The sequence below is a fragment of the Desmodus rotundus genome, chromosome 1 (assembly GCF_022682495.2).
Source record: "Desmodus rotundus isolate HL8 chromosome 1, HLdesRot8A.1, whole genome shotgun sequence".
Taxonomy (NCBI): Eukaryota; Metazoa; Chordata; class Mammalia; order Chiroptera; family Phyllostomidae; genus Desmodus; species Desmodus rotundus.
In genome coordinates, this window is record NC_071387.1 from 6,449,456 (window position 1) to 6,462,291 (window position 12,836).

At 61.1% G+C, this 12,836-nt stretch overlaps 1 protein-coding gene across 2 annotated transcripts in view; it reads left to right on the top strand.

The window, feature by feature from the left end:
• NIBAN2 (niban apoptosis regulator 2) overlaps positions 1-12,059 on the top strand; it is a 48,091-nt gene extending 36,032 nt beyond the window's left edge. Inside the window, exons 6-15 of one of the 2 annotated variants that reach the window (XM_053920491.2) lie at positions 4,183-4,298; positions 4,903-5,007; positions 5,098-5,260; positions 6,409-6,596; positions 7,535-7,690; positions 8,184-8,300; positions 8,546-8,653; positions 8,759-8,870; positions 9,366-9,500; positions 11,971-12,059. In XM_053920491.2, coding sequence (XP_053776466.1) covers positions 4,183-4,298; positions 4,903-5,007; positions 5,098-5,260; positions 6,409-6,596; positions 7,535-7,690; positions 8,184-8,300; positions 8,546-8,653; positions 8,759-8,870; positions 9,366-9,500; positions 11,971-12,044 — 1,274 coding nt within the window. In that variant the 3' untranslated portion in view covers positions 12,045-12,059. Of the gene's footprint in view, positions 1-4,182; positions 4,299-4,902; positions 5,008-5,097; positions 5,261-6,408; positions 6,597-7,534; positions 7,691-8,183; positions 8,301-8,545; positions 8,654-8,758; positions 8,871-9,365; positions 11,427-11,970 lie in introns of those variants that run through there. The other variant, XM_024562078.3, reaches the window with a different exon arrangement.
• The last annotated feature ends 777 nt before the right edge of the window (positions 12,060-12,836 follow it).

Here is a 12,836-nt window from a genome sequence, read left to right on the forward strand (position 1 = left end):
CGCTTAACCTTCTCCTTGATGAAAACAATTCTGTGTTGCTCAGAAGAAAGTCCGGAAATTGCCCTCAGAGGGCAGGGGCAGGATTGCTGTGCCCTTGGACCCTGGATCACGGAGTCACAACCCCGAGTCTGCCACATTTTAGCGATGTGGTCTTAGGGGACCAGCTGACCTCTGGGAGGCTCTGAAAATGGAGAGACAGCCCCTCCGAGTCTGAGGGGTTTGTGAGATGGCAGTGAGAATCCACTCAATGCTTGTAAAAAATTGGTTTATCATGTAACTTTTTCCTGTTACCACTGACCCTAGGTGGTCTGGGAAGTTCAGTTCCTCCCTCAGGGGCTCAGGGTCCTCATCTCTGAACTGATGAGGTCTCCTCCAGCTCACTCATTCATTCAACAAACGATTTCAGTGTCTGGGTGCTGAGGATGCAACAAGGGAGGAAGACGTGGTTCCGGCCGGCCCCGGGCTGCTGGCAGCCTGGTGGGGGAGACAGATGTGAAACAGATGAGGAGACCAGGGTGATGGGTCACAGCTGAGCTGGGCGCAGGGGAGGGAGCCCCTCGGGGCGCCTTGAGGGTGTGAATGTGCTGGGAGGGACGGTGTGTGGATCAGACAGGAGGAGGAGGTGATGGTTCAGCTGAGAACTGAGGGATGAGTCCTCCTCTGGGGCAGGGAGGAGAGTGCCAGACAGAGGCAGCAGCTGAGTGAGGGGTGGCCCGAGGCCAGAGCAGTTTAGAGGGGGCCCTGAATTGGGGACCTGAAACGGGGCTGCAGGGGACACTGGGGCCAGGACAACCTCATAGGAAGGGCTCCAAGGAGTCTGATCAAAAAGGCTTGTGATTGTCTCCTGAGGGTAGGGGAGGGCCCTGAGGCAGGAACAACCCTGTCGTGGACCCTGAACTGCCTTCCTAGTGACCTGGCCTTGGGGCAGCTGCGCCTGCCCACACCCACCCTGGCAGCCGGCCCACCTGGACTCAGCTCCACACAGAGGTGGTGCCTCAGCTCACCCCACTTGTCCTCACAGCTCTCCGGAGCCGCCTCTGCCCTGTCTGGAATCTGCCAGGCGGAGGAACCAGGTCTTCAGTCAGGCCAACCCCTGCCACCTGGGCTGGGCCCTGCCGCCCACAAAGGGCCTCCTGTTCCCAGGTCCCCGGGGACTGTGAGGCCAGGACTGGGTGGAGGCCATCTGGGCTCTGGCTGCCTGGCCTGGGCACCCTCCCTCCTCCTCCCTTCCCCCTCCCTCCTTCTCTCCGCCTCCCCACCCCCAGCTTGGCCCAGCTCCACCCTCTTCAGGTTTCCAAGGCTAATGGCTGACCCGGCAGGGTGACCCCAGGCCAGGTGGAGGGTGGGGACAGGACCAGGTGGGGAACAGTCACGTTCGGGTCCCCTTGTGCACAGTGTAGGGTTGTATTCGGAGGAGTAAATGAGTTGGTTGTGGTAGAGCGCCCCGCCAGTGCCTGGCACAAAGCTAGTGCTCAGCTGGGGGGCCAAGGGCCACCCCTTGGATGTTTGTGCCCGGGAAGGAGGGGCGGCAGGGGAGAGCTGCCAGGAGGGGTTCTGGAGCTGATGAGGTTGGTTTTAGAGGAGCCTTTCCTCCACCCAGAGGACTGTGGGAAAGTTCTCTGCTTCCTCAGCTCGGAGGCTGGGCCTGGAATCTGTGGAGCCTCGAATTGCTTGCTCTGCTCAGGGGCTGCCAGGAAGTGGGGGGGGTGGGTGGGGAAGGAGGCCAGGCTGGGTGGACTCCAGCTCATCCCAGGCCCCCCCTCACATCCTGCATTCCTGGAGCAGCTGGGGGTGGCAAGTGGCAGCTGGGGCACTGAGCTGAGCCCTCAGGGTGGGCCTGGGGTGCAGAGGTCAAGGCCTCTTCCTGTCTGCTGCCCAGGACTGAGGAATTCCATTTCCTTTCTCAGCTTGACCCCGAGGACCGCCCCCCCCCCCCCCCCCCGCCCCGCCCCTGGGCAGGAAGTCTCCAGGTCTGGGGTCTGAGCCTGGGGCTGTGTTTTCTTGGGCCAGCAGCTGCCTCTCTGGGCCTCTCTTCCCACTGGGGAAAGGGGCTGAGAACAGCCATTCCTCACGGGACGAGAAGGCGGGGAATGTGTGTGAGGTCTTGAGGTCTCAGCCCAGGATCCGGGTCTTGGTGGGCTCTGGTGGCCACGACAAAGTACCACAGACTGGGTGGCTTAAACAATAGAAATTAATGTAGTCTCAATTCTGGAGGCTGGGAGTCCAAGATCAAGGTGTCAGTAGGTCTGTTTTCTCCTCAAGGCCTCTCCCCGTGCCCTGCAGAGGACTGCCTTCTCCCCTGTTCCCCTCTGAGTGCGAACGTGTCTTGTGTCCGAATTTACTTTTTATAGGACACCAGTCATACTGGATGAGGACCTAGACTAGTGACCTCATTTTACTTCAATTACCCCTTTAAATCCCTATCTCCAAATGCAGCCACATTCTGAAGTGCTAGGGGTTAGGGCTTCAACACGTGAATGTGGGGTAGGGGACGCACAATTCAGCTCCCAGCCCCTCGCTGGGCTCCTGAGACTAGCTCAGCCCTGCAGAGTGGAGCCCTCCTAAGGGTCTAAGGGTCAGGTTGGCCACAGCCAGCGCCTGCCTGAACATCGGTGCCTCCTCGCCGCTGGCCCCGCCCTCTGCCTCCCTGCCCCCTGGAAAGCATCCTGGACTGGCACCCCTGACGGGTGCCTGTGCAGTATAAATGCCCTGAAGTGGGAGAGGCTGCCGGTAATGCAGAGCCCGGATTTTTTAGGCAAACCCTGGTCCCTGGGAGACCATGCTCCTCCTGAGAGCTTGAGGGGGTTTCTCTCCTGGCCCAGGTGGGCAGCACCCACCCCAGGGGCTCTGCATGGTGCTCCGGCTAGAACAGCCCTGCTCTGCTCTAGTCCCTCCCCGCAGGGGTGAGACTCCCCGCCCCCTCTCGCCCCCACTGCAGTCCAGGTTGCTGCCCCTGCAGGGACGGGGGCTGGGCCTCAGTTTCCCCAAAGACGAGCTCCCTTCCTGCTTGACAGGCAGTGGTTCCTGCGGTCAGCCGCACGTGGGAGGGGAGGAGTCCTCCGTATGCCAGAGAGGGGCTTTTTCTCTGTGGTGGTGACTCAGCCTGTAGTCATCGCAGTGGGAGCCGGGGTTTCGGAGGCACAAGCTGAGTTTCCCTTCCCTCCGCCCTGGGACACAGCGGTCGCAGGCACGTGGCCAGGGCGGCCTCCGGCTGCCTGGCTCTGAGGTGTTCAACCACGTTCTTCCCCAAGTTGGCTTTTGCAGCTTCCTGCTTCTTCTAGCCTCCCCAGCACCCAGTCTGCAGGTTCTCCGCCAGCCTAGGGGAGGCGGGCAAACTCATCAGGGCCACCGCCGCCAGCACTAAAGCCAAAAACAGAGAAGTGGTATTTTCTAGTTCGACCTGGACACACAGCAGTGACCGAGGCAGACCACGGCAGCAAGAGCGCGTCCTCGCTGCAGTTACTAGTCAAGTGCCGAGCCTGCGCTGCACCCCGGGAGCCTCCCGTGTGATGTGTGCGGCCAGGTCGGGTCCTGGCTCCCAGTGTTCAGAAGGGGAAACTGAGGCCCTCTCGGGTTCAGTGATCTGGAACCAGGCATGGCAGACCTGGTCCCACGGGCACCGTCGTGAATCCCGTTTGCTCACAGGTTGTCTGTGGCTGCTGCCATGTGTGCTGCGCCGGTGGCAGAGCATCTGCTGCAAAGCCGAGAACACCTACTGTCCCGTCCTTGGCTGGGAGGAAGCTCAGGCGCCTGACGCAGGGGCGGGGTGGGGTGAGAAGGAGGATCTCCGGCAGCCTCCCCTGGAAGGGCGGGGTGCCTTCCAGCCAGGCTCCGCCAGCGCTGCCCTTGGCCCCTCAACAGTGGCCTGACCCCCGAGAAGGGGGTGAATGCCAGTGCCCTGTCTTGGGGTGGCTGGGAGGACTTTAGGGGATAAGGAGGGTATGAAGGAGGACGGCCTCGCTCCCATCGGTGGTGGGTTATTATCCCTGCTGCTGCCACTGCAACTCCTCCTGCCTAGTGCTGACAGGGGCGGTGGGGGTTGCAGGTGAGGGTGTGTGCGTGCGTGTGCACGCGGCGTGTGCATGTATGCATGCACATGTGTTTGCCTGTCAGTCAGTTGGTCTTAGTGGAGGCCACTAGGCCACCCTGCCAACCTCCTCTCTCCTTCCCTCTCCTGGGCAGGGATCCCTGAAGACTCCAAGGTGGAGGGCCCCGCGTTCACGGACGCTATCCGCATGTACCGCCAGTCGAAGGAGCTGTATGGCACCTGGGAGATGCTGTGTGGGAACGAGGTGCAGGTGAGGCCAGGAGGACTGGTGGGGAGACTGCAGCAGTTACCCCAGGGCCCAGAGGATGGGATCGGGCACCGAGGTGGGGCTCCGGGGTGCTGTAGGTACGGACAGAGATGAGAAGCTCAGGTTTGGACAGGTGCAGCCTTATGCAGGCCATGCAGACGGAGACACTTGTTACTTTGTTCAGTTATTTCCTGAGTACCTGCCCTGGCTCAGGTGTCCCGATGCCACTGTGAACAGAAGGGATGTGGTGCTGGACCTCGTGGAACTCTCTGTCTAGTGGGAGAAACAGACACTTGACAAATGAACACGTACGCACTTCTGTGTGCAGCCAAGATGGGAGGGGCGTGGTATTCCAGACAGGAAGGTGGCATGTGCAAAGGCCCTGGGGTGTGACCTCTGAGCCCGAGGATCCTGCAGGACACCCAAGCAGATAAGCTGAGGCCTGTGGGAAGGACACTCAGGAGAGAGGGCACTGGAACTGGAGACATGGAGCAAAGGGCCAAACCCCAAGGCGGCGGGGACCTGAGTGGCCGGCCTTATGGAACATGGAGATGAGTGTACCCAGCCCGACTTCAACCCCTGCCCTGGCTGTGCCTCCTGGTCCTAGATCCTGAGCAACCTGGTGATGGAGGAGCTGGGCCCTGAGCTGAAGGTGGAGCTCGCCCCACGGCTGAAGGGGAAACCGCAGGAGCGACAGCGGCAGTGGATCCAGGTGAGTGACCTGGGCTTGGGGGCGGGGGCTGCAGGCTGGCAGCTGAGCAGGCCCCTCAGCCCGAAACCGACACTGCATCTTGGTCCACAGATCTCAGACGCCGTGTACCGCATCGTGTACGAGCAGGCCAAAGCGCAGTTTGAGGCGGTGCTGTCCAAGCTGCAGCGGGCCCGGCCGGCCATGGAGGCGGTCATCCGCACCGACATGGACCAGATCATCACCTCCAAGGAGCACCTGGCCAGCAAGATCCGAGGTAGGCAGGCTACCCGCCACGCTTGTCTTGGGTGGGCGGGCCTGCTGGGCCCTCCTGTCTATTTCAAAGATCCCTGTGCATTTCATAGCAGTGACCTCATTTGCTGATTTCTTTTAAAGAAATCAAAATCACGTCTGAGCCATTGTTTTCCCAGTCCCTGTAGGTTGGTTTTTGGCTGTTATTTCTATAAACCCAGATCTTGAAGACCTCAGTGTTTGTTGAGGAGGTCCAGCCTGCTGCTCCTCTTTGGTGGGTCACAGATTTCCACATGTTGTTTTAGCAGACATCGGCCTAACTTTGTGATGATTCACTTTCTCCGAGTCGAACTTTTCCAAGTCAGTTTCTGCTTCTTCCTGTTCCCAGCCAGACGGGATCCTTTTGCTCCCTTCTCACCGTAATGCATCGGCCAGAGCTGTCGGTTGCCCGCGAGTTAGTCTTTGCCAGCTGTGTTCATTGAGAGGACAGGACCCCAAGAGTTGCCATTTATTCTGTGGAACAAACAAGCCTGGCTGGGCAGAGAGGGAGGGATGTTGAAATCCCCCAGGTCAGAATGTCCTGGAGACGGTCCCTGTTCACAGGGACACGACCTTTCACATAGTCACGCTGAGCCATGCCACGCCATTCCAGGGCAGGGTTGGGCTCAGTGTTTGTAAAACCCAGAGGCTCATTGAAACTACTTAAGTGTTTCCCATTTCTTTTTCTTTTTTAAAACATTTTACTTACTTACTTTTAGAGAGGAGAAGGGAGGGAGGGAGAAAGAAAGGAAGAGAAACACCAGTGTGTGAGAGATCACGCGCCCCCTACTGGGGACCTGGCCCACAACCCAGGCATGTGCCCTGACTGGGAATCAAACCGATGACCTTATGTTCACAGGCCCGCCCTCAGTCCATTGAGCCACACCAGCCAGGGCTCCCATTTCTTAAAAGACAACTGGGCAAGACCCCCGAAGATGTTCTTTTCTACTTCTAGCTGAGCAGAAAGCTGCCCGCACCTCCGCAGCAGCCGTCCTCTGCTGCTGTTGTTCCCAGTGGTTTTCTTTAAAAAAATAACCAGACTGCTCACCTCTCGTCCTGGGGCCTGGGGTGGCTGGGAGCTGCTCCTGGGGGGGTGGACGTCAGCTAACCAGCTCCCCGCCACCCCGGGTGCAGGCTTCATCCTCCCCAAGGCAGAGGTGTGTGTCCGGAACCACGTCCAGCCCTATATCCCGTCCATCCTGGAGGCTCTCATGGTGCCCACCAGCCAGGGCTTCACGGAGGTGCGGGACGTCTTCTTCAAGGAGGTCACCGACATGAACCTGAACGTCATCAACGAGGGTGGCATTGACAAGCTTGGCGAGGTGAGGCTGCCCCTGATCCTGGGGTGGAGGGGCCCTCCTGGGTTTGGGTCTGATCTGCCCCCATCACGCCTCCATTGTGAGCCAGGGTGGGCCGCTCCCCTCCCTTCCCCTCCTGGCATAGCTTGTGAACAGGGGCTGAGGGGCTGAGTAGGTAAGGCTGAAGCTGTTGGCTGTCCTGTGGGGGGGCCGGCAGGTAGAGGGAAGGGGGACCCTAACCCCCTGCCGTGGGCCTTTATAAGCCAAGCAGGTTGCTAGACTGTGAAAGAACTGAACAGGGAAGGAAAGGAGGGAAGGAGGAAGAGAAGGAAGGAGGGGAATGGAGGAGGGAAAGGCTGGCCTCAGTCATGCGTGGTGTAATTGTCAGGAAGAGTGAAATACGTGTGCTCCATTCCGTGTGCCCCACAAACAGCCCAGCTCTCCCGCTGCTCCTCAATTAGCTGCTTCTTGGGGCGGACGCCCAGCCACAGAGCCCATATGGGGCACTCGGCTGCCTGGAGCCCCGTCTCCAAGAGCACCTGGAGTCAGGTGCAGATAGAATTGGTCCTGTAACCTTAGCCTCCTCTTCCATATGTCAAATCAGAGAGTCCACAGGCCATAATAATCATGGAATTTGAGGACCAGAAAGGACCTTAGAGATCATGAGAAACCATCCGACTTTGAGGCTGAGCACCCTGAGGCTCAGAGAGGGTGTACCTGCCCAAGGCCACCCAGTGCCCTAGGAGGGACGGGAACCCGCTCCCAGCACCCAGGTTGTGCTGCTGGACCACGTGCCTCCTGCCTTCAGACCCCCATCCTTTGTCCCTTGGGCTGTCCCTCCCCGGTGGCCTTCCCTGGGGCCAGGCCCAGCCCGAGGGCCCAGGGAGGTGTGGGTCTGCAGGGGCTGCTTGGCCTCTCGGGCGGCCCCAGCTCAGGTGCCACGTGTCCCTGCCTCCCTGCAGTACATGGAGAAGCTGTCCCAGCTGGCGTATCACCCCCTCAAGATGCAGAGCTGCTACGAGAAGATGGAGCCGCTGCGGCTCGACGGGCTGCAGCAGCGTTTTGACGTGTCCAGCACGTCTGTGTTCAAGCAGCGAGCCCAGATCCACATGCGTGAGGTGTGTCAGAGGCCACTGCCCTTCCACACTCCCGTCTCCTGGCAGGGTCCCTGCTGTCTGGCCCCACCCTCCTCAGGAGCTGCCCTGCAGCCCTGCCCAGCCCCACGTGCCCGCCTGCTCTGGTCTCCAGGGCTCGCCCATCTGTTTGGAACACCTGTTCCTCTGCTCACCTGGTTAATTCCAACTCATCTTTCAGGGCTCAGCTTAGAGACCCCTTCCTCCATGCAGCCCTCCTTGCTCCCCAAGCCCCTTCCTACAGGGCTCAGGGCCTCTGTTTCCTAGTTCCTTGAGGCAGGGACTGGCCCCCGTGCCCAGCACTGTGCCAGCACACAGTAGGCACCAGCGATGTGAGGGCGTGTGCACAGCGAGTGAGCGCACAGGCCTCCCACTCCTCCCGGGCAGGCCTGGGACAGCTGGCTGAGCCCCTTGGAGGTGTGGAGGAAGGGGCCGTGGTCACTCTGGGGCCTTCATGTGCCCGCGGTGTGCCCCACAGCAAATGGACAACGCCGTATACACCTTCGAGACCCTCCTGCACCAGGAGCTGGGGAAGGGGCCCACCAAGGAGGAGCTGTGCAAGTCCATCCAGCGGATCCTGGAGCGGGTGCTGAAGGTGAGCGGCCCCGCCCCTGCCCTTGACCTACCTGCCTGAAGTGTGGCCCATCCCTGGGCCCAGTCCCCTGACTGGCCCCAGACTTGCTGCCCCTACAGGAGGTGCTACTCACCCGCTTGTACAAATTGGGACACTGGGGCTCTGGTCAGACCACTGGCCTTCCGTCCTCCTGCCCTGGGCCGTCCTCCTGCCCTGGGCCGGTGGAGCCACTGCCTCAGACCCCCCGCCCTTCTCTTTCCTGGCAGAAATACGACTATGACAGCAGCTCCGTGCGGAAGCGCTTCTTCCGGGAGGCGCTGCTGCAGATCACGATCCCGTTCCTGCTCAAGAAGCTGGCTCCCACCTGCAAGTCGGTGAGCAGCTGCCCCGCCCGGTCCCTGGTTGGGGGGAGTCCGCAGGCCCTCTCTGCCCCAAGGCCCTGACCGCCCCTCTCTGCCTCATGCCCGCCCGCCCTGTAGGAGCTGCCCCGGTTCCAGGAGCTGATCTTCGAGGACTTCGCCAGGTTTATCCTGGTGGAGAACACGTACGAGGAGGTGGTGCTGCAGACGGTCATGAAGGACATCCTGCAGGGTGTGTGCCGGCCGCCCCCACCCCCGGGGAGGGCCGCTGCGGAGCTGGGTGGGGGGCGTCCCGCCGCCGAGGCTGCTGTTGGAATTCGTATCCCCAGGAGGGTGGAGGAGGCAGCCCAGAGGTCTTTCTGGTGCGGTCAGTGAAGCTGCAAAGAAAATCCTGAGATTTATGCCTCTGGGCCAAGGTGGGCCCCGGTGAGCTGTGTGGCCACAGGAAGTAGCGCTGAGTCTCTGTGCCTTAGTTTCTCTGTGGTCCTTGGCATTTTGGGGAGTGTCAGATGAGTGACAGGGTGACGTGGTGACCAGCTTGGGCTTTGGGTTAGGATTATGGCTCCTCCTTCCTAGCAGTGAGGCCTGGAATAAGTCACGTCCCAGTTATAATGCCCGCTCAGGCTGGGGGGAGGCCTGGGGAGGGGTGATGCTGGTCACATTTGGGTGTGGTGGCGGCTGTGGCCCCCCTGGCAAATGTCCTGAAGTCACTCATTTGGCCCTGCAGCTGTGAAGGAGGCCGCCGTGCAGAGGAAGCACAACCTGTACCGAGACAGCGTGGTCCTGCACAACAGCGACCCCAACCTGCACCTGCTGGCCGAGGGCTCGCCCATCGACTGGGGTGAGGAGTATGGTGGCAGTGGTGGTGGCAGTGGGGACAGCGGCAGCCCCAGCCCCCGAGTCCCGGAGGCAGCCACCATCTCAGAAAAGCGACGGCGGGCCAAGCAGGTGGTGTCCGTGGTCCAGGATGAGGAGGCAGGGCTGCCCTTGGAGGCTGGCGCTGAGCCACTGTCGCCTGCGTCCCTGGACAGTGTCACTGAGCTCCGTGGCCTGCTGGCCCAGAATCTGCGGGCTGAGAGCCCCCCGCCGGCAGTTCCCCTGCTCAACGGGGCCCCCGTGCAGGAGAGCCCCCAGCCCATGGCCCCCCCTCAGGCCTCCTCACCGCCTGCTTCGCCCCTCCGGCAACTCCAACCTGGAAAGGCTGTGGACCTTGAGCCTCCCAAGCCCAACGACCAGGAGACTGGGGAACAGGTGTCCAGCCCTGGTGGCCGTCCCCCCATCCACACCACCACCGAGGACAGTGCAGGGGTGCAGACTGAGTTCTAGGCTGGTCGTCCCCGAGCTTCTGTTGGACTAGGCACATGGGCCCCTCCCTGAGAGGTGCTGGCAAGCTTGGCCCGGGCAGGCGCTCCGATCTGCGCCTCCGGTGGAGGTGGGGCAGGGCTGGCGTGGCTCCTCTGGGGCTAGGCAGGGATGGGCCCTCCTGAAGTCACTTTATTGGGTTCGGTCATACTTTGTTGCTCCATTTTCTCTTTTGTGGGGTGAACTTGGCTCTCCTGCTTGTGCAGGGAGCTGAGTGTAGTTGAGGGGCTGGGGAGCCCCCAGTGGTCCCAGTTCTCTGGGTCCTCCTTTCCTGTCTTTCTTCTGTGGCCTGTTTCCCTCGTGGGCTTGCCATCCTTGCAAGGAGGGAGTTAAAGGCACTGTCCGCTGTGACTCACAGCCCATGAATTCCCTCCCCTCTTACCAAGGGCTCGTTGGAACCGGAAGCACAGAGTGCTGAGCCCGTCTTCTGCTCGTCCCGGAGGCCTTGCTCCCCAACCCCGGGTGAGGGGAGGTGCAAGGACGGTGTCTTCAGGCTAGAACCAGGCTGGGGGTGCTGGGGGGAGGGCTGCCACATGAAGGGGGATGGGCCCACAGGCCTGCGGTTGGAATGGAAAGGCCTGGAATGTGCTGGTCAGGGGTGAGGAAGTGTCTTGGAGGGCAGGAGGGAGACGGAGGCTAGAGGGCAGAGGGAGCATTGCTGGAGGCCAGGCAGGCTTCAGGCCTTTGTCCTCACTTCCAGCCACAGCGGTCTCTCTCTTTCCGCTTGGTGCTGGGACCCTGTCTTCGGGAGTCCCTCTGCGCCCACACGCACCTTGCTCAGAGGCAGGGTTTGGTGGGTGTGGATTCTGTCTTCCGAGGGCCACCTCCAAGGTACGTGCTGTCCACTGAGGGAGCTGGTAGGGCTCCTGAGGAGCCGCAGCTCCCCGAGGCACTGCTGGTGGCTGCTCAGAGGATCTGGGGTCAGGCTGTGGTGAGGCCCTGCTGCCTGATTCACCACGTCACCTCGCCCGGAACATTCCAGGCCCCTTTTCAAATGTGAGTCACGTGGGGCCCAACTGTCCTTTAGCTTCTTGTCCCAGGGGGTGGGAGCCGAGCCAAGGCAGCCCCCAGGCCCCACCCCTGCTGCTTTGAGCGGTGGCCAGCAGGGCAGAGCGGGACCCTTTCAGGGTCCTCTGGCAGGGCCCCCACCCAGCCCTGCATCCTCTATCCCTTTAATCTGCTTCCTGGGGCCTGGGCCTCGGACCCCCAGGACGGGAGGCAGTGGCTGGTGCTCAGGGTCCCCCAGTCCACCCCAGCCCTGATCTCGAACACCTCACTAACCTCTAATGCCAACACATTCCGTCTCAAGATGCTGTCCTCTTGTGCCTTTTGGGGTTTTCCAATCATCCTTCCCAGATATTGTATTGAAAATATTATGCAAATTGTTTAAACTCTACTAATCAATAAATGCTTTATTTAAAGCCAGCGGCCTGCGTGTGGTAGTGGCCGGCAGGGGGACCTGGGCTGGGGGCTGCGTCTAGGAGGCCTGTCCACGCGCCTTGGGTTCCGGGGCTTGCCTGACCGAGTGCCTCTCGGTCAGGGTTCTTCTGTGATCCCACTTTACAGAGGAGGAAACTGAGGCTCAGAGCGAAGGTGCAGAGCATACAGGTGACTGGCCTGTGATCTGCCAGGCAGCTTCCTCAGCCAGGCCCGTGCAGGTTCTCCTCAGGGAGCCCGGGTGACTGGCCGAGAAGTTCCCGCAGCTTTAAGGCCACGTGGCCATGGGGCACTCACGGTGGGGGTGGGTCCAGGGCTTGTGTTGGATCCGACCAGTGATGCCAACGTTTTCACAACTCCTGATCACACAGCTAGTGTGGTGCCATCGTCACCAAGTCCCCAACGTGTGAACTGAGGCCCAGGAAGGCAGGGAAACTTGGCTGAGGTTATGGGGCACAGGAATCCCCCCACCCCACGCACAACTGGTGGGGATGGGTTGCCTCATCCATGGGTGAAAACGAATTCCTCCGGGTGGGACAGCGGCCAGTCACTGTGGGGGATGTTGGCTTCCTTGGTACCTGCCCGTCCACGGTGGCCAAAAACTTGACAAGGGCTGGGGTGTGAAACAGCAGGGGCTTTGTGACCAGCGACAGGATTCACCTGTGGTTAGGGCCAGTCACTAACTCCGCCTCAGGCTCCGGGCCTGTGAACGGTGACTCACCGAAGTGCTCTCTCCCAGGGCGAACGCCGCACTCTGCAAAGTGGCCCTGCCCACCTCAGGCCCCAGTCTCCCCTCTTGGCCAGGATGAGTCCCGAGGGGTGGCGGTGGTGGGGGGAGGGACCATCAAAGGTCCCTGGGGGGGGAGAAAACATGGGAAGAGACCCAGCTCCTGCCCAAAAAGCAGGATTCCCACCACAGGGGGCCTTTGTCTGTCCGTTTTGGCCCCCAGGCTTGACAGATGGCCCAATGAGGTAGGGAAACTGAGGCCCAGGGCTCTTTCTGCCACCCGCCGTCCAGTCTTTTGCATCCAGCTGGCTCTCGGCACTGCACCTAGGGCGAGCACTCAGCGCCTCCTGGTGGCCACCGGCCTATGTCAGGGCCCCCTCAGGTCCCTGTTGAATGGATGGGGAAACTGTCTGGAAGGCTGGCCCAGGTTGGTGGGAGACAGTGGCAGAGCCCCTGCCCCAAGCAGGCCTGCTCTAGCCTAGAGAACAAGCTGCCCTTGGCTCAAAACCCTTTGCCAGAAAAGGCGCAATACACGTGCACCTCTACAGCAAGAACAAGGCACACGGCTCCTGGAACAGCCTGCACAACTGCACGGTCCGAACCCAGCGCTGGTCGCCACGGCAAGGTCCTGGGCGCCCCACCCCTCGGCCTGGGCTCCCTAGGCAGGGATGA